The following is a 21,398-nucleotide window of genomic DNA, read 5'->3' as shown; positions in this document are numbered from 1 at the left end:
ATGATGTCCTTAAGCGCGGATATCATGCCACAGTACCGGCAGGAAGCGCCCAAAACGCCGCCACACATACTCCTGCATTATTGTGCATTTAAGGCCATTTGGGACTGGGTGATATTGTGTTTAACATTTTATACAGCCATCATGGTGAGTGGATAACTGCCTTCCAGAGGTCAATAGTGACTAATGTATATCCTTTTGATGATAATTGGCTCTTGTTGATAAAATCCTTTCTAAAATAACTTTTTTAGCCAAGTATCCCTAGTTCAAAATCTTATTCAGGAAGACCTGCTCCACATTAAAGCGCAATTTCATTGCGTTTACATTGATAGCATCATCATCATCTTTTTCCCATCAGCAAACATGCTGTCTAACCAGCGATTGTGAAATATTTCATGACTTGGCCTGGTTTTTGGACACAGGTGTTGGCAGGGGAAAGGGTTGGAAGGAATGGGATTATCGGGGAGAGACTTCTCCATACTCCCATACAGATTCAGCTTGCCACAAGGCCGCATGCGATGCCCATTCATAAGCCGATGTCGTCTGTCTGCTCGAATTGTGTCTATTTCCGTCAACAAGATGTTAACATTTTCGCTTAAATTGCGCCCAACATAAGTTGGCATCCGCACACGTGTGGATTGGGATTTGTATTCGGTTCTGGGTGCAAATAACCATCGCTTCCCTCCAAGAACTACTGGGATATACTTGTACAGCAGCCAAAAAGAGAGTTGCAATTCTCGTTTAGCTTCTTGTTCTCATGTTGCAACTTTTCGTTTACTTATTGTTTAATGATATTTTGCGGCATAAGTTGTTTGTCCCTGGGTGTTTCTATATATTTGGTTTTCCAGCTTGTTGTTGTTCGCTATTGTGGCTGTCGCAACTTTGGGATAAATGTATGTATAGCCAGCGACAAATCAAAACTTTGTCTGCAACTACGCCAATACAAATTGCGCACAAAAAAGCTGGAAAGCTAAGTGATATTTCAGCCAGGTGGCCAAGGGATTTGGGAATATACAAGCGACTTAAAGTTGACGTAGAAGGAAATCTATTTTAAGTCGTTTAAAAGTACAACAAAAGCTGGCAATGGTAATTACTTACACTACATGGCTTTGAGCAACAAGAGCCTTTAGGAACTAAAGCTTAAATAATTTAGTAAATGTTTAGTATATGTTAACATCAAACTAGTTAAGCTTGTAGAGAATAGCTTGTACTGTAAATTGGTGAACAAAAGTATAGAATTTGCCTGCCCTTCTTCGCATCACGACCAATTAGAAAGTTTACAGGTGTGTGTGCGTGTGTCTGTGCCTGTACAGTAACCGCCCGCTATCACCTACAATTAGGAAAATACACTCCAATCGGATCCGAAAGCGCTCGTCGCTTGGGCTCAGCCTCAAGTGAACAGTTCAGACAACGACCCTTTGTCAGACATTAATGTTTGGTTCCCATCCCATCCAGGCAAAGCCGGCAAGGAGGACGAAAAGCTGGGCCAGAGATGGCAGCAGACAAGTGCACACATTTACATGACCAAGTGGCTGCTCAGACGACGAGTCCTTCCACCTCATCATCCACATCCACATCCCCATACCCATTCTGCTGCTATTGCGGCCTCAAAGAGGGCGGCTTATGCTCCATGTGCTTAAATTAATATGCTCGGTCGGCGGAGGATGAGGACTTGGCAGGACATAAGCAGCGGCATTCGAGGCTTGTAATCCAACCTCCGACCAGGACAAGCCAAGCCACGTTAAGAGGCTTCTAACTGCCACTTGGGGCAACAGTTAAGACAACACAAAATAGACGGGTCTGTGGTGGGGCAGCAGTTCCATTTGTTGCTCAGGTGATGGAACCGGTAGTGAGCCACCTCGTCGCTCACAGACTGACAGATCAGTCTTAAACTATTCTATATTGTATGCAAGAACACAAAAAACTAGCTACTTTGGCTTATTGGGAGTCATTAGAAGTAAAGCAATTTAATATGTAAGGTTTCTATAATAGGTATTATGGGTCGTATGAGTAATGTGGTGCGGATGAACAGCTCGTTGCTAATACGCACTGTTGACTACCCTTTTTTTATACTTTTGTAACAAGGTTCTAAAACTACAAATTACAAATTTTTTCTTACTTTTCATACCTTTTTCCAGGTGCCATACAATGTAGCGTTTAAAAACAAAACCTCAGAGGATGTTTCCCTGCTCGTGGTCGATTCAATAGTCGACGTTATATTCTTTATAGATATTGGTGAGTTGGCCAAATACTCCATTGTACCTTACTAATACCTCTGCACAGTTTTAAACTTCCATACAACGTTCGTGGGTCCCGGTGGCGAGGTTGTCAGTGACCCCAAGGTGATCCGAATGAACTACCTAAAGTCGTGGTTCATTATCGACCTGCTGAGCTGCCTGCCGTACGACGTGTTCAATGCGTTCGATCGGGATGAGGACGGTATCGGTTCCCTGTTCAGTGCCCTCAAGGTCGTCCGCCTTCTGCGTCTGGGGAGGGTGGTGCGAAAACTGGACCGCTACCTGGAGTACGGTGCGGCGATGCTGATCCTGCTGCTCTGCTTCTACATGCTGGTGGCCCATTGGCTAGCCTGCATATGGTACTCGATTGGTCGCAGCGATGCGGATAATGGGGTTAGTATGATATTTCGCAACACATGTACTCGATCTAAATCACTTGTGAACCATTCTGTTTCAGATCCAGTACAGCTGGCTGTGGAAGCTGGCGAATGTCACCCAGTCACCGTACTCGTATATATGGAGTAATGACACCGGGCCAGAGTTGGTCAATGGGCCGTCACGAAAAAGCATGTACGTGACGGCCCTATATTTCACCATGACCTGCATGACCTCGGTAAGTGTGTGTGTGGCTGTGGATGATCCTTTGTAATCATTGCCGCCAACTAAATAATCCCTTAACTGTTCACTATTCCATTTCCTCATATGATTGTTCTCTTTTTTGTACAGGTGGGCTTCGGCAATGTCGCCGCGGAGACAGACAACGAGAAGGTGTTCACCATCTGCATGATGATCATTGCAGGTGCTGTGTCCTTAACACGTTCCGTTGCCGCGTCCAAGTTTCTTGATATTCCCGCACACGCGTCACGCTTTTGAATTCCGGTTCCGATCTCTCGATCTCGATTCCGATTTCATTTGAAAGCTAGGCCATCCGCTTGCGCCGCTAGAACTAATAAATCGCTGCAGTTATTTGGTGTAGAGCCTGATTACGATTCGTAGCCCATGTCCATTTGTCCATGTCCTAGTAGAGCAACTCACTCGCATTCTCACAATGTCAATCATTGATTGATCGCAGCCAGAATCAAGTGTCAAATCTTTTTCTCCACCCTTCTTCTGCTCCGTCGTCATCTAGTTACACAATTCGTGGCCATGTGTGAGTTGCATTGTGTATTCCTCTCTACTCGTTGTCCGTAACTCGTTACTTGTTATACGTAAATCGGCAATCGTAACGCATGATCCGTAATTGTAACTCGTTGGGCGAACTCGTTACTCATTAATAGTAACTAATCATAAGTCGTTGATATTAATTTTTTTTATGTAACCTGTTATTCGGTACTCTTTATCTATAACTCGTTATTTGCAACGCGTACCTTTTCTGCTGTACTGTAGTACATATCGAACAAAGTCAGTAAGAAAAAATGATGTCGAACACTGCGCATGACTAGCACTTCAACAAAAGCGAAAGAAAACTGCCATCGTAGAGCTGATCCTGCGCAGTATTTCGCTCATGTCACTCACCATCCCGCTCCCACTTCCTCCCTTTTCCTACAACTCACCTGTTTGTCTCTGTCTAACTGTGTGCTCGTCCAATCTGTGGAATTTATTACTGTTCTAGCCGCGCACCTGTGCGTCTCTTCTTCCACAGCGCGTAGCATCAGCGAATACTGATAACACACACCCTATAACTGTCTAATTCACACATATCACACGCACACTTCGTGTACACGCAGAGAAAAAATAATACCAAAAGTACTAAGTATTTTAACTTGTTGATCTGTACTGCCAAAGATTTTTTAATTTACTCCATTGTACAGTTGATTTGATTTCATTAGTTGAGATTCACAAATAAAATTCTTAGTTTGTGGTAACTTCTTCTCTGTGCACTCTCACACATCTCAAGTGTTATCTAGCTGATCGTGTAAAGTTTGCTTTGAATGGAACCCCAAAAACTACGAGCTCTTCAACTTTGTGTGCACCGCCGTCGCTTAATCTGAATGTTTCATCACGTTTCTCTCTTTCTCTCCATCTAAAAATCCTCAACGATATAGCTCTGCTGTATGCCACGATCTTTGGCCACGTTACCACTATTATCCAGCAGATGACGTCAGCCACGGCCAAGTACCACGACATGCTGAACAATGTGCGCGAGTTCATGAAGCTGCACGAGGTGCCGAAGGCTCTCAGCGAAAGAGTGATGGACTATGTCGTCTCCACCTGGGCCATGACCAAGGGTCTGGATACGGAGAAGGTAAGTTCCTGATACGACACAACTAACCAAAAGGATCTTCTGGGGAGCGAAATTGCCTTGAGCCTTTTTTCGTTGCCAAACCAGCTTTTAGCTTTCAGAATCATTCATTTTGGCATTGTGTCAGATGGATCAAGGATGCATTTTCCCATTTATGTGTCTCATTTACAAACGCTTTTGTCTATAAAGTCAATGCGCTGGAACTGCGTTCCATTTGTACATAGCTGGCTTCTCTACAGAGCTTGGCATACTTCAGCCTATCACTATCTCTAATGCACTCGGCATACGCACACATACATGACATACATTAAACAATTGCTCCTTACTCGTTACTAGTCACTCGTCAATCGCTACTAAATTTTCCACATACAACTGGTTTTTGTTCAAATATTTTTTTAATCTTCTGTGCGCATTTCATATGTATTTTGATGTTTATAAAACGACCACTACATAAATGGATTTCGTCAGTTTATTATTTCGGTATTATACTAATTAGGTTCCATTATCTGAAAATAAATTTATTGGTTGGTCAATCGTTTTTCATAAGCAGCTTCACACACACAATTTCACTGTACACCAATTACTCGTACGTCAAACTAAAGACACCACAATTCTCGTTAATTGTTATTCGCTACCTCACATGACACCTGTACTATTTCTCTCTCTCCAAAAACTGTTCGACACAAAATCTTTGGTCGCTGCTGTCGCGCTTTCTTTTTCTATTATTTTGAAGTTGCTACTCGCATTTCCTTAGGCCTAAGATCAAGCCCCTAAAAATCAAATAGCCCAAAGTCCCAGCCCACCCACAGAGCAAGGTCCTGGTGATGGGTCCGAGGTAAGCTGTGGGTGGCCGCAAAAATTGAAAACTAATATCTGAAAAAGTGCGGAATCACCCAAATAGCTCTATTCATCTAACGCATTCATCTTTAACAGAACTCAGCTAATCGATCTATCTTTTCATTCTCTCCATGTGTCTGCCCGCGAGCGAGATCCGTGCCAAAACGAAAAGCGTCCGTCAAATTCATGCCGTTAGATGAACCTGAACCAAACGGCGCAGCGTCCCCTAGAAAGCTATGAACCTATTACCCTGATCACAGAAATAACACAAATCAGGGGTCGTTTGCGCCCGAAATTTTGATAGTATATAAAACCGTGTTTGGTTCACAGAGAGAAACATAGTTTACAACCGGTCTAAGCCGTATAAACTGACCTTTATAACTATCTCGTTGACTGTAGTTTGTGCCGCAATTAGGAGACCACAAAAATCCCCGTCCTTGAAACCCAAAATAAAATTGTGATGTTAATTCCCTGAAAATTGGAAATAGCACTCAATTACACTCATACAACCACACACACACACAAACAGTCACAGACGAAAACACTAAAAAATAAACAGGAGACACCCACACTGACACTCGATCAATGTTGTATGTGTATTAGTGTATGTGTGCGTGTGTGTGCGTGTCCCGTTAGCCACTAGAGCTGAAGAATTCCGCCCAGAGAGTCAAATAATCTGGGTGGAAAACCTCCGTGGTGGTCCGCAGTTTTTAAGTTCCCACTCAGAAAGGTGTTTTTCAAATAATCCAAATACACCAATATCGATTGCAATCGCTTCGATTCGATTAGTCTCGAATCGAAGCCTATCGAACCGCCACTCGCAACTCGTTCACAATTCGCAGGTACTAAACTATTGTCCGAAAGATATGAAGGCTGACATATGTGTTCATCTAAATCGCAAAGTATTTAACGAGCATCCGGCATTTCGTCTGGCCTCGGATGGTTGTCTCCGGGCACTGGCGATGCACTTCATGATGTCGCACTCGGCGCCGGGGGATCTGCTCTATCACACCGGCGAGAGCATCGATAGCCTATGCTTCATCGTCACCGGCAGCCTGGAGGTGATACAAGACGACGAGGTTGTGGCAATATTGGGTGAGTTACGCGGTCTAGCAAATCGATTCGATTTCCCCTACTTCCCCACAGCAGAAACCGCAGAACTATCTACGTCGATTGTTTCGATTATTTCGATAACGGAGGTCAGTGCATTTGGAGGTATCAGGTAAAATGACTAAGCCCATATCACTTAAATTGAACTTAAATGTTCCAAGGCATCGATTTTTTCGATTACCGATCAAATTCGGTATACTTTATGCTTAATAACCCAAGGAGCGCAAAAACGTGATGTATCGGTTATATGTTTTAAGAAAGTGACACGGGACAATCGATATCGGCAATAGATCTGCGGCCCTAACTTGAACCATACTGCACACTGAGAACACTTTCTTTGCAGGCAAGGGCGACGTCTTCGGCGATCAATTCTGGAAGGACTCGGCCGTTGGCCAGAGTGCGGCCAATGTGCGTGCTCTGACCTATTGTGATTTGCATGCCATCAAACGTGATAAATTGCTCGAAGTCCTCGATTTTTATTCGGCATTTGCGAATAGCTTTGCACGCAATCTGGTGCTCACCTACAATCTCAGACATCGACTGATTTTTCGCAAGGTGGCCGATGTGAAGCGCGAAAAAGAATTGGCCGAACGGCGTAAGAACGAGCCGCAATTGCCCCAGAATCAGGACCATCTTGTCCGGAAGATCTTCTCCAAATTCCGTCGCACTCCGCAGGTCCAAGCGGGCAGTAAGGAGCTCGTCGGCGGATCCGGCCAAAGTGATGTCGAGAAGGGTGACGGCGAGGTGGAGCGAACTAAGGTGAGCCCTTGGGATTGCAGTGTCCCTCTTTGTCTCTCTATCTCTCTCTGTTGCTGTGCATTCTGCTTTCTGTGTTATGCGTTCCATTTTCAGTGTTTCGTTGTTGTTATTTAATGTTCCATTTTCATGTTTTCATGTTGTTGTGTTCATTGGGTAGTTCTGTGCGGTTTACTCAAGTTCTTTGGGCTTGTTCGATAAGAAGGAGTATTTTAAGTACTGCTATACGGACGATCTTAACTTCTAACAACCGACCAAAATCAATATTTTGAATTTATATACATATATATATGAAAAAACACAGTAGGCGTAATTGCAACATTACGTTTAATGATGTTTTCAAAGAGATTTATAAAACCAAAGACTTATCACCTTATCGCACAACCGCAGAAGGTACTTGTATAATTTTATGTTATGTTAAAATACTTTGTTCCTTTTCGGTTGGCTCAAAATCACCACGGTGCGAACCCGTTCCGTTGCCATTCTTCACAGTTAACCGAACTAATGTTTCTTTCGAAGCCTCAGCCTCACAATCCACCAATCACAGCTCCAGCCAGAGTCCAAGCCCCCAGGCGAACTGAAACACCCGGGCACTGAAACACGAGCGGTGGGGCAACTGTTTGCCGTTTACCGTTAACTGTTAACTGTTTACAGTAGTTAATAACCGTTGTATTGCTTAACTAATGTTGTTTACTATTGAAGCGAAAAACTGATTACAAAAGTGACTTATGCTCGTTGTATGTCTTTCTTTGTCTCTGTCTTTCTTTTACATGCTTACGCATAATGCATATAACTGTTCACAATTCACCCCGAAAACACGAAATCAACCACACATACTCACCACCCACGAAAACACCCACTACGAACACAACTGTACCTTTCGCTTTGTATATACCATATTCTGCTTTGATTCCTTACGGTTTATGTTGTGAATTTGGCTAAAATACAATTGATATGAAATTAAACAAAATTACTAACGGAAAATTCTGTATTATTACCCTCAAATCCGAATCGAAAATTTCCCATTTCCTGCAACCCCTGCGCTTTTAAAAACACCCCCCAAATCCCCCACACTTTCTCTTTCTTTTCTCTTTCTCCCCGAAAATTTGTTGATCGCCAAACGCCTGATATGATATGATAATGCTTGCTCGGTAAAATGCTCGATAATGCCCCCTTGCCAAAATTAATCGAATAAATCGACAACCAAAAATGCAACAACATATACAAGAAGCTACCAGCCAAACTGACACTGACCGAGGACGCTCGCATCCTCAGCACCGCCGCGGCGCCCTCGCCATCGCCATCCCCATCGCCCTCATCGGGTCCACCATCTGCGCGCAGTACACGGGCCAGCAAGTGGGGACGCCTCCTGGGCAGTTCAAGCGTCGATTCAGCTAGCGACACCAGCGCCAAGGTAGCCGTCTCGAGAAGTTTGAGCGCCCGCGAAAGCCTCCGAGAGAGCACCGCCCAAGCGCGGCAGAGTAGTACTTCGAGTAGCAATGGTGGACAAGGCAACAAAGTAATTATGCGCTTTATCAATCGGATCTGAATCGGATCTGGGATCTGAGTAGCCGCTATACGGTATCCAGAGACCGCGATCTGGCATTCAGCAAGAAACGAAACATACACTCAGAGACACAGGCATTCGAATCTAAGCAACTAAATTTGTAATTTGATTGGAATAGCTTGATTCCAGTGACGCTATTGTAAGAATTTACCCAAAATTCTCTAATGGTTTTTAACCACCGAAAATTTGATCTGCTCGCGTATACGTAATTTTTGTAGTTCTGATCGGTGGAATCAAGCTATATATTACATACTACGTTTGAAAGTCTGCCCTAAAGCCACTATATAAAACTAGACCAAATAATGAAATTAGATTACTATCAATTGTCCGAAAATTAAATTTGAAACAGGCCTTCAAACGTAGTAACATTCACGAAACAAGTATACCAAAACAGACATGTCGCGGAATAATGCTAAAATGCATGTTTGTTGGGGTTTCCCGAATTTAATGATAACTCTGTCTCTCCTTTTTTTTTGCCTTTCGTTTGCTCTTCTCACTTCCGGTTACGTAATCGATATCAATGCGGTTACTCAATCATTTTCCGTTCATTTTCTCAATTATCATTTCGTATTTCTCCATTTTGAAATTGTGCAATCGAATTGAATAGCATTTACAATTAAGCAAAGTAAGTGTACGAACAATTAGTTTGTTTAACCGCTATTTTAGTTGGCTGTACTGTACCACTCTGGCACACAAAACACTGTTATCGGTTCGACAATCGATAGGCAAATGGGCGGGCAAATGGCAATCGTAATAATCGTAATGTTCATCAGTTCATCAAATTTATTGCACTGTGCGTAATTATTGTACTTAAACGCTCTAAAGTCCATTCGATTATAGATGTATTATATATAAATGAACCGCAATAAGGCCCGCCCATTGCCGAAACATAAGTCCCTGCACCATGCCCACCGCCCTTCAAGAAATACACCCAGCAAACTGCCTTTAGATTGTTTATACTGCAATGATCCCGAACCAAATTGATATATTTTTTCGATCTTTTCCGTTTACTGTTGACTTTTCTCTCTGTCTCGCAACTAAAACTCGAAATTGAAATAATATCATTGCCTGCCTTGCTGCAACAACTCAAAATTGATTCCGAATTGGAAAACCAACAACTGCAACTTGAAAATAAATTGGATTAATATACAATGCACTGCACTCTGCCAATCTGCAATAAAACTACAATCCTGCAACGAATTAAATGCCTCAACAATCAATCAATCAATCAATGAACCAACCAACCAACCAAATCAATCAACAATGAAACCACAAAACTGATAACCCGAATTTCGAAAACGAAACCAAAAAAACCAACTCAAACACAATTTTTCTCACTTTTCTCCCCTGCCGAACCGAACAAAAAACATGCAACATGCAACAACCTGCCACCCCGCCTGTCTATCCCGCATTTGCATCCGCATCTCCGCATCGCCCATTGTTCCATTAAACGTCACCTCCAGGTTTTTCCCAAGGCGCCCAAGCTGCAGGCTAGCCAGGCGACTCTGGCCCGCCAGGACACCATCGACGAGGGTGGCGAGGTGGACTCCTCGCCGCCAAGTCGCGACAGTCGCGTGGTCATCGAGGGTGCAGCCTCGGCCACCGTGGGACCATCGCCGCCAGTGGCCGCCACATCCACGGCGTCGGCGGGAGCAGCTTCTGGAGTAACTGGAGCACCAGGAAGTGGAGCCACTGTGGTGGCCATTGTCACCAAAGGGGATCGCAATCTGGCCTTGGAGCGGGAGCGCCAAATCGAGATGGCCAGCTCGAGGGCCACCACATCGGATACCTACGATACTGGGCTGCGCGAGACGCCGCCCACGCTGGCGCAGCGCGATCTCATCGCCACCGTGCTGGACATGAAGGTGGATGTGCGGCTGGAGCTGCAGCGCATGCAGCAGCGAATTGGCCGCATCGAGGATCTGCTGGGCGAGCTGGTCAAGCGGCTGGCACCAGGTGCCGGTACCGGTGCCACCGCTCCGGATAACAGCAGTGGCCAGACCACGCCCGGCGACGAGATTTGCGCGGGCTGCGGCGCGGGCGGCGGCACACCCACAACACCGGCCCCCCCAACATCTGTGGTAACCAGCCCAGTGGACACTGTGATAACCATTTCATCGCCAGGAGCATCAGTATCGGGATCGGGATCGGGAGCAGGAGCAGGAGTAGCTGGCGCTGGTGGCGCTGGTCTGCTAAATCCGGGCGCCACAGTTGTGTCGAGCGCGGGAGGCAACGGCCTGGGGCCACTGATGCTCAAGAAGCGACGCTCGAAGAGCAGGAAAGCACCGGCGCCTCCTAAGCAGACACTCGCCTCGACGGCCGGCACCGCGACCGCAGCTCCAGCGGGCGTTGCCGGATCTGGTATGACGTCATCGGCGCCAGCGTCAGCGGATCAGCAGCAACAGCAACTGGCGGCGGATCAATCGCCCACAACGCCTGGAGCGGAACTACTGCATCTGCGCCTGCTCGAGGAGGACTTTACGGCGGCCCAACTGCCATCGGCACCGTCTGGTGGCGCCGGAGGAGCTGGAGGATCCGGCTCCGGTGCCACGCCCACAACACCGCCACCGGCCACAACGGGGGGCAGTGGAAGCGGCACGCCCACCAGCACCACAGCCACGACCACACCCACAGGCAGCGGTACAACAATGCGCGGCAAGCTGGACTTCCTGTAGCCCACGACGATCGGAAAGGAGCGCAGAGGGGAGGAGCCGGTATCCAGCCAGGAGCAATAATACAAAATCGGGGAGTAGGGGCCCAGCCACGCCCACTCGCAAGCCTACGCCTACGCTTAGTTAGTCTAAATACTTAAGATACAGCTGTAACCTCAACTCAACACTGAAACTAGCTCATCTATCTCAAACACTTGAAAGTCCACTGCAAAGTATTTATCCAAAGATTACGGAAAGCTTTCCACTAGGAGTAGTTGAAATGCCGTTTTGAAAATCCGATTTTTAAATGTTCAAATCTCTGTGTACAAAACAAACATCTAAATACTCATATTATTGAACACAGTCGATTTAGGATTGCAATTGTTTGAATTTAATTAATTGATATTTCATTTGAAGGTTAGATAACATAGCTTGAAAATAATTCTCTACATATATATATCATTTACTTAAATGTGAGTAGTATTCAAATACTTATTTCGTAGTACCTAAAAGCTTTCTGGTGATATTCTCAAACCTGTTTAATATATCATTACCTACGATTATGATATTTTTTACTAAGTTATCGTTAATTGAACATTTTTTTAAATTAGATAGGAAAAACGTGTTTTGGATGAAAATCTTACTTTTTTGTTGCATAGATCTCGGCCTAGTGATATCCCTGTCTCTCACAAACACACACACAAACACACACACACACTCTGAATGGAAGTGCTCGATACTCGATATTCACAACTCTATAACCGTTACATGATTATGATTATGACTATGATTACGGTAGCGTTAGCCATAATGATAACGATTACGATTAGGGCAAGCATATTGCTTACGAATTTGCTACATTTACTGCAATAATTTACCTTTTTATGTATACACATATATACAAACGTTGTAAAGGACACACAGACAGAGACACACTCCCATTTATATATATGTATATATATATAGCTGTATGTATATATGGATAATTTTGTGATAACTGCTAAAGGAGGCAAAGAACCAGAAGAATAAGCTTACAAACCGAAACATGCCCGCGAATTGTACATAGCCTAAACTAAAGCCTAACTATAGAAAGGACCCAACAGGGATCCCATCCACACACACACACACGCGCACTCACTCACTCACTCACAGATACCAAGCTAACGAACAAAGTGTAAATAGATACATGTATGGATATAGCCCGTCCTAACTAACTAAACTAACTAACTTAACGAAACTCGGCTTGAGCACTCGGCACTCGCACTCGCTTGGCTCCCTATATGGTAGGCTTATAGTCTCGAAAACGATAACGAAAACTCAACTCAACCAAATAGTTTACTCAGCAACAGTAAAGCTTAAGTAAAACCAAAAAGATATAGACAGCAGATATGTGGCCGCTAAACGAAACGACAATCGACAGACCTAAGAAAGAAAAAATTTAAAAAATACTAAGACCCAACAAAAAAATTAAGATGGAAATAGCATAATCTGTAGTTACAAGCAAGGATCAAATATGATTTCTTCGGGCATTGTAAATACTTGAATTAAAATTAGCAAAATATGTTACCACACGCCACTCACCAACACTAACCAACAAACAAAACCTACACACATATTTTGTGATAAAAAAAAGACATTAGCTAATGAAAAACGAAACTATTTGAAAAGTTTAGACAAAAAAATGAACCTAGATATTTGTTTATGCTGGCATTTGATAGGCTTGCACTTGGCATATAGTTTATACCGGAGTAATACGAGATGTACTCTTCGGTTTGGTTAAGCAGGAGATTGAGGAATATGAGGAGTACGATTATCCTTGGGCAGTTTATAGGCAAGGTTTCATTACGTTTAAGTCGCCAGAGACATAGCATCCGTCAGTTGGAGTCCACTTGAATCTCGTTCGGTTACCGTTTTGATTACCTAGTTGGTATATGATAATTATTCGATATATTCGATATTTGATATTTGATACCTATGATACCTAGCGTAGAGAGAGGGCAGAACCGGAAGACCCGACTACGGATACTTGCATACATACGAACTGTCTTCCCTGTATAGTTGGGGGAGTTAGGAGGGGTGGGGCCTGCATAAGCGGGATTCGGAGTTCGGGTTTCGGGGTTCTGTCCGCGAAAGTTACTTAGTTCTAGTTGTAGATTTTTTCAATTCCCATTCCCAAGAGGGCGCCAGCCCATCCCCGTTTAACCAAATTAAACCAAAAAGCAATTCAAGTGGTATTAAACCTGAGTAACCAACACTCAATCAGAGCGGTCAGTCACTAACACCCACTCCCTTTGCATATACGTATTTCCAATACTCAACAAAGAATCAAAAGTTAATGGATAGCGGAATAAACATTTGTTGCATATGTTTAGGCTTTAAGTTCTAGTTGAAAGTTTAAAGAATGTAGCGGGCTCACTGTAAATAGGTTTTTTTTAATAACATTAAATCAAATATACCTAAACATAAATATATATAAAACTAATTAGTAACGAATAATTAGGCAGCAAACCAACTGAGTAAGGAAAGCTAAGACGCACTAGGCCGCAAATGGGAAGCGATAAGACGCAGGTTTACCGAAAGTCCTCATATGAAGATACGATAGCACTGATACGATAGCAGTTTAGTATTCATACTGGTTCTCGAGCTCATATTGTTTGACCCTATCTCTCGCCAATCTCTCTCTCTCTCTCTCACTCACTCCTCTATGTCTGTCTCTCGCTTTCGCCCCATCATTTGCATTCTTTTCGGGTAGTAAGACCCTACTACACAGAGCCTTATAAATATAACCTAAAGTAACTAAACCAACTCAAGCAGCATTCAGCAAACTAGCAACGCAGACCTAATACTGAACCTAGCATTAGCATTACAAGTGAACGAAAACGTGAAACTAAAAATGGTGCAATTACAATTTTTAGATCAAGCTGAGCGAGCAATTTAGTCGAAATTTATATTGAAAAATTTATGGGAAAAGGAAAGTTTGCGGATTTATATATGCGAGTCTCATGTATATACACCCAGACAGGAAAAATGTTATGCAACTGAAGAATAAGAGCCCCCATTTCTAGTCCCAGATAAGAGTAGTCATGATGTTCTGGCCTTCGATTTCGCCTAGAAAACGCCCGATTCAGTCTGATATTTATACAGATCGCCAGATGGTAGGCTATTGAAGGTCAGTTCCGGATGGGGCTTAGGTTTGGGCTTGGGTTTGGGTTCGGGTTCGGGTCCGGGTTCGGGTCCGTCTGCTGGAATATTTTCTGAGCGGCGCCAAAGAAACTGATTAACCATATTATTATTATTATAGATATGTATGTACATGTATATATGTGTACCTCTAGTTACAGATAACGACGACAACCTATCAAAATTAAGCTTTTATACGCCAGAATTTTTTTCTAAACAACTAAAAACAAAAGGAAAGTAAACTAAACAAACTTAAAGAAACACTCAAGAATATACACAACTAATGCAAGCCAGAGAAGAGAGCATAATTAACTCACAACACTCAATTAACGAATACCGTTTACAAAAAAGCCCCAAGTGAAAACTAAATTAATTTAAATATACATTATACAATGATAGAAAAAAGCCTTAACCAAGTAAACACGCGCCTCATTTTCGTTGTTCCATTTATTACGTAAGTCCCACAGCAATTATAAAAAAGAAAATTAAGAAATCCCAAAAATATTACGGCTAAACCAAACATCATAAATATACTGAAAATACCGAACAAAAATATTTAGCATTATGCTCTAGACTCTAGACGAAAAAGAACCAAAATTTTACAACAAAATGAAAGAACAAACGCGATCAAGCAATGTTAAACATTTTCCACCAATTTGAGAAGCATAGTTGCTAAAATACCAAAAAAAAAAACCTAAAAAGAGAAACCGAAACTTATTTCGTACACGCGCCCTTTGTTTTTAAAATCGAAAAGCTGCCTATTTATATATTTACAAACAAACAAACAAACGAAATGAAATGAAATGAACATGTAAGAGGAATACCATTTAACTACAAATTAAACAAGCCACTAAAATACTACATAATTCAATTGCAACATTCCATGTAATGAAAAAATACCAATAATAATACAAGCATGTAAAAATAGTTTGAAATCAATTGAGTTTTGGTTCAACGCGCCGAAAACTTAGATACATCGAGCTACGGCTTGGCTGAGCAGATTTACAGTTATATACATACATACACCCACATAAGTATATATATACACGTGCATATACGCCGCTATATGTACACATATGTATGTAGGTAGTTTATACCATTTAAAGCTTGCTAAGACTCGTCCTTGGGCTATTGTTTAAACGCCAGGAGACAAGCCGCGAAATCGATAAAAGAAACAGAAACCGAAACCGAAAAAAGTTGTAACATTTATTTGAGAATCGCTGGATTAAAGCCTACAGTTAATGTGTATAGTTACTTGATTATTACCGCATTCGACCCACACTGACACACTCACACACACACACACACACACTAACACCAACACCCGAATCAGAATCAGACAGGCTAAAAGCCCATATTTGTGGGTCTAAAAAGGATCGATCGAAAGTAGGGGAAGTCAATACTAAGAACGCGGCGAAGCAAAGAATGATGTTTCAGAACCGCAAAAGGCGCAGGACAGAAGCTAAGACACAATAAATGAAAAGAAACAAAGAAAAGAGAAATACATACATAAATGTTTTTAAAAAATACCATCCAATCCTTTGATTTTCCCTCTGGGCGGGAAATATTCTAAAAAGAGCAGTCTAATATTGCCATCCAAATAGGTATGCAACATATTTAGCAATACCTATCAAGATTTATCAATTATACTTACTTCCACGATTCCTACTCTGGCAGTCAAAGAGATCGGTTGTGTCGCGCGCATGCAAAAGTGATTTATTTTTTGCTTATCGGTGCATTCCCTTTTGTGCTCAAAATAGCACAAATCATTTATTTGGGCGCTGCTTTGAGCGGTGTCGGCAGTTTGACAAAAACAAAAAGTGCATCAGGTGAAGTGCATTCAAACGGTGCTTTCTGCCCTTCGGGCAAGTCATCTACCTCACCCCGCGCAGAACTGCACAAGAGGTAAACAAACTTTGCTTATCAGTAAAACCGAACTGTTTATGCTCTGTTCCGGACATTTGGGCCCGCAAATTATTTGCTGAATATTAAGACAATATAAAAACAATGAATGAAAACAGTTTCGATGACTCTCAGCTTATAAAGAAGCAGATTGATCATGAAAAAATGTTCTCAATAGCTGGAAAATTACCTAGTAAGATTAGAGACGAGTGCCGATCAGAAATTCAACGCATTACATGCAATAAGTCTCAAAGCAGTCCCACCACAACAACAGTGACATTTTCTAGTGCCAGTAGCAGCACCATATACACAATGGCAAATCCCACAATGAGCAGCATCTGTTCTGGTTCAAGTGTAGCAAACCAAGAATGTTCCCAATTGACCAGCCCCGACATTGCAGCAAAAAATCTAAGCGGTGCTGCCAGAAGATTACTGGATGATCAAAATCGGAAAGCAGGCAAGAGAAAAAATGCAAAGCCACTGTCCCCCATCCTTAAACCGAAAAGAGTGAGCAGTACCCAGGGCCCGCACTTGGTCCCCACAATTAACCAGAAGGCAAGCTCTAGTAACAGGTTTGCTATTCTCGACACGGACATCATTACTAATGAAGAAAACGGGGAAGACATGATGTCTGAGGATGCCGATGATGCTAGTGCCCGCATGGACGAATTTCAATCTGCAGAAAACAATACTGCCAATAAATCCCAGGAAACATCTAACGCCAACAATCAACTCAAAGATTTTAAAAAACCACCCCAAATTGTTGTTAATATTAGCAACTTAAATGACCTATTTGAGCTCATACAAGAAAAGGCAAGTCTAGATAACGTCGTAGTCAAAGCTAACCAAGGGGAAACAGTCAGAATATTTCCCAAAGACAGTGACACTTACAGAAAAATTGTTAGCTATATGGATGAAATTGGTATGCAGTTTCACACTTACCAAATGCTGACAGAAAAAGCACACAGAATTGTAGTAAGGGACTTACATCACAGCACACAAAACAAAGATATAACGGCCGATCTGAAATGTTTAGGCTATGAAGTACTTCACATTCACAACCCTAGTTCAAGGGTTAATAAAGATGAAAAACTCAATATTTTTTTCATTAACATTAAGCCCTGCCCTAATATTAATGAAATTTATCACGTGAAGACCCTTTGCCGACAGAAAATACGGATCGAAAGGATGCGAAAGTCTAGTGAAATTGCACAATGTCGACGTTGCCAGGAGTATGGCCATACAGCTAAATACTGCCGCAGACATCCAAATTGTGCCAGGTGTGGTGAAAATCACCAAACCACACAATGTACACGTCCTGTAGATGCTCTGCCCACATGCTATCACTGTTCTCACGATCACATGGCTAGTTATAAAGGTTGCCATAAGTACCAGGAGCTTCTCCGCAGATCTATGGGGCCTGCGAAGAAGGCGAATCACTTAAATAGGCAGAATCATGGGTTCAACCATAGAGATCAGCAACAGTTTCCTTCCGTGCAGATTAATCGCCGTAAGAGTACTAACCAGTCAACTGAAGATCAGCAACCAACACAACAACACCAAAATATGGTACAGCATCAACCATCTATAGGCCCTGGGGTAAATACAAAAGTATCCTATGCCACAGTAGCAAAAGAATACTCTAATACAACTCCCTCCAAGGATGGACCAGCTCAGCGACGTTTATATAACTTACAAACGCAACAGTTATCGCAGCAACAACGACTGAACACTCAGCAAAATAATTCACTTGACGTCCAAGCATTGTTACAACAGCAACAACAACAGTTCCAAGAATGGCAGCAGCAAATGCAACAACAACAACAACATCAGTTTCTTATGTGGTTGCAACAGCAGCAACAAGATCAGCAACATCACAGAAATCAAACCAATCAACGACTTGAAAAGCTCGAAAGAATGGTATTTGAAATAACCACCATGTTAAAGCAAGGAGCTGGGAATGAACATACCTACCAGCTTTCTAACAACGCTCCACACCCACAATGAATCCACTAAAGATTCTTATTTGGAATGCCAACGGCATTTCAAGAAAAGCTAAAGATATTGAGCTTTACGCGCACAATAATAGCGTGGACATTCTTCTTGTGACGGAACTTAGAATTAAAAGAGGGGATACTGTTAAGATATATGGTTATGCTTTCTATCCAGCATTTAGGCCATCGCAAAATAATAATAGCGTTGGTGGAGCAGCCGTGTTCGTTAGGACAACTCTTCGCCATTTCCCGCAAAGGGTCATAGAGACACGCAGCATACAAATGTCTACAGTAAAAGTAGCTACAGGACTGGGTGACGTGCAGTTCGGCGCCATTTACTGTCCTCCCAGTGTTAGTATCGACGAAAGACAATTTACTGACACAATACGCTCTTGCGGCCAACGGTATATGATTGGTGGCGACTGGAACGCCCGACACTGGCTTTGGGGCGACACCTACAATTCACCCCGGGGGCGTGAGCTAGCGGAAGCCATCTCTATCACTGGAGCTAAGATACTTGCAACTGGTTCGCCAACCAGGTATCCTTATGTACCCAGTCATACGCCTTCCTGCATTGACTTCGCGGTGCATCATGGTATACCAGATTCCCTAACAAGTATAACACAAAGTTGGGATCTGGACTCCGATCACTTGCCTTTGATCATCAGTATTGTGACAGATAGTACCCATGTGAATCCAAGTCCACGATTAGTCAACAAGCACACTGACCCGCTCGCTTTTAGTCAACAACTGGAGAGCATGATCCCGTTGAACATCACGCTAAATTCTGGTGAAGAAATTGAAATGGCTGTTGATCACCTTACGCAAAGTATTCACAGGGCTGCGACTGCATCTACGCCTTCTGTTCCTCGGACAGGCACCCCCTATGGAATATCCCTAACAAGAGAGGCTAGAGAGCTCCTGACACAGAAAAGGAGACTCAGAAGGCGAGCAATCCGATCTCAAGATCCCTGGGACCGCATCTTATGGAACCGTGCTGCAAAACAACTACGAAATGTGGTAAGAGACCTTCGAAGTATCTTTTTTGAGCAGAAGCTGGCTTCTATGGACTATACGGTGGATGCTGGGTATTCACTCTGGAAGTCCACCAAATCCCTCAAAAGACAACCGTTCAGACAGGTACCCATTAGATGCCCGGGAGGTGAACTTGCTAAAAACGAGGAGGAACAGGCCAATTCCTTTGCAAATCATTTGGAGACTAGGTTCACCCATTACCAATTCGCTACAATGGAGCAGAATCGAGAGACGCTTGACAGCCTAGAGATACCCCTACAAATGTCGCTACCAATTAAACCAATCAGGGTTGAGGAAATTGCCGAAGTCATTAAATCAATGCCAATAAAGAAGACTCCTGGCATCGACAATGTCTGTAATGCCACGTTAAAAGCGCTACCTCTCCGAGCCATCCTATACATGGCGAAAATATTTAATGCTATATTTAGGGTGCAGTCCTTCCCAAAGCAGTGGAAAATGGCAGCAATTCTCATGATACATAAGCCTGGGAAACCTGAAGAGGATCCGGAATCGTATCGGCCCATAAGTCTGCTGTCTTCGCTATCCAAGATATGGGAAAGGCTGATTGCCAACAGACTAGGTGACTTTATTAAGGAGCGCCGTATCCTCCCAGATCACCAGTTTGGATTTCGACAGGGACACAGCACTGTGGAGCAGGTTCACAGACTGGTTAAGCACATTATTCAGGCGTTTGACGACTTGGAATACTGCAATGCTGTATTTATTGACATGCAGCAAGCATTTGACAGAGTCTGGCATATCGGCCTACTCTGCAAAATAAAAAAGCTGCTTCCAGCACCATACTATGGAGTCCTGAAATCTTACCTGGAAGATAGGAAGTTCATGGTCAGGGTCAGAAGCACCTACTCAACCCCTTGCTACATGAGAGCTGGAGTTCCGCAGGGCAGCGTCCTCGGCCCGCTGCTCTACTCAATATTTACCGCGGATTTGCCTTGCCCAAATATGCACCATATGGAAGCTCCCAGGAAGGCCCTACTCGCCACTTACGCTGACGATATCGCACTGTTATACAGCTCCAGTTCTTGCACTGAGGCAGCACGTGGCCTCCAAGAGTATCTCAATACTTTGGCTGCATGGTGCAAAAGATGGAACTTAAAGGTAAATCCACATAAGACCATCAATCCTTGTTTCACCTTGAAGACTCTCATTAGGCGCACACCACCCATACAATTTGATGGCGTAACCCTAGAACAACCTCTGCAGGCTAAATACCTTGGGATCACCCTTGACAAACGGTTGACCTTTGGCCCACACTTAAAAGCTGCGGCACGGAGATGCGGTCAGAGAATGCAACAACTGCGATGGTTGATCAACAGAAGAAGCACCATGACACTTAGAGCCAAAAGGGCAGTATACGCCCACTGTATAGCCCCGATCTGGCTATATGGAGTGCAGATCTGGGGTATTGCTGCAAAATCGAACTATAAACGCATTGAGGTCTTGCAAAATCGTGCAATGCGTGCCATCACCAACTGCCCATACTATGTACGTAGCTCAACCCTTCATCGGGACCTTAATCTGCATACAGTGGAAGAACAGATCTCAAGGCACACAAGCAGATACAGTGATAGGCTTAAAAGACACCACAGCATGCTAGCAAGACGCCTACTCCCTGCCAGGCCTCTAAGAAGGCTTAAAAGAAAGGGCTTTGCCAAAACAATTGGACAGCTTTAAAGACCCCCTCGACGTTTGAGACTCTGTTGTTAGTCTTCCCACGATAAGTGAGAAGTTTGGTTATATTATTTATATGTTTAATTGCAATGTTATGGTACTAGTACTGCATGTACGGATTCGTCGCTTTATAATAATAAACATTTAAAAAAAAAACTTACTTCCACGGTATTTTTCTTGAAAACAGCAATGAAAATA

The 21,398-nt window shown here is 43.2% G+C and overlaps 1 protein-coding gene across 2 annotated transcripts in view; it reads left to right on the top strand.

The window, feature by feature from the left end:
• LOC6550608 (potassium voltage-gated channel protein eag) overlaps window positions 1–14,095 on the top strand; it is a 56,772-nt gene extending 42,677 nt beyond the window's left edge. Inside the window, exons 7-17 of one of the 2 annotated variants that reach the window (XM_026981797.1) lie at window positions 1–144; window positions 2,136–2,232; window positions 2,281–2,627; window positions 2,692–2,847; window positions 2,961–3,033; window positions 4,280–4,479; window positions 6,156–6,408; window positions 6,767–7,182; window positions 8,408–8,698; window positions 9,354–9,371; window positions 10,210–14,095. In XM_026981797.1, the coding sequence (XP_026837598.1) occupies window positions 1–144; window positions 2,136–2,232; window positions 2,281–2,627; window positions 2,692–2,847; window positions 2,961–3,033; window positions 4,280–4,479; window positions 6,156–6,408; window positions 6,767–7,182; window positions 8,408–8,698; window positions 9,354–9,371; window positions 10,210–11,421 (3,207 nt within the window). In that variant the 3' untranslated portion in view covers window positions 11,422–14,095. Of the gene's footprint in view, window positions 145–2,135; window positions 2,233–2,280; window positions 2,628–2,691; window positions 2,848–2,960; window positions 3,034–4,279; window positions 4,536–6,155; window positions 6,409–6,766; window positions 7,183–8,407; window positions 8,699–9,353; window positions 9,372–10,209 lie in introns of those variants that run through there. The other variant, XM_026981798.1, reaches the window with a different exon arrangement.
• Window positions 14,096–21,398: the final 7,303 nt, after the last annotated feature.

This window comes from Drosophila erecta, unplaced genomic scaffold (assembly GCF_003286155.1).
Source record: "Drosophila erecta strain 14021-0224.00,06,07 unplaced genomic scaffold, DereRS2 tig00000126-arrow-pilon, whole genome shotgun sequence".
Classification (NCBI taxonomy): domain Eukaryota; kingdom Metazoa; phylum Arthropoda; class Insecta; order Diptera; family Drosophilidae; genus Drosophila; species Drosophila erecta.
This window is presented reverse-complemented; position numbering and strand designations above follow the sequence as displayed.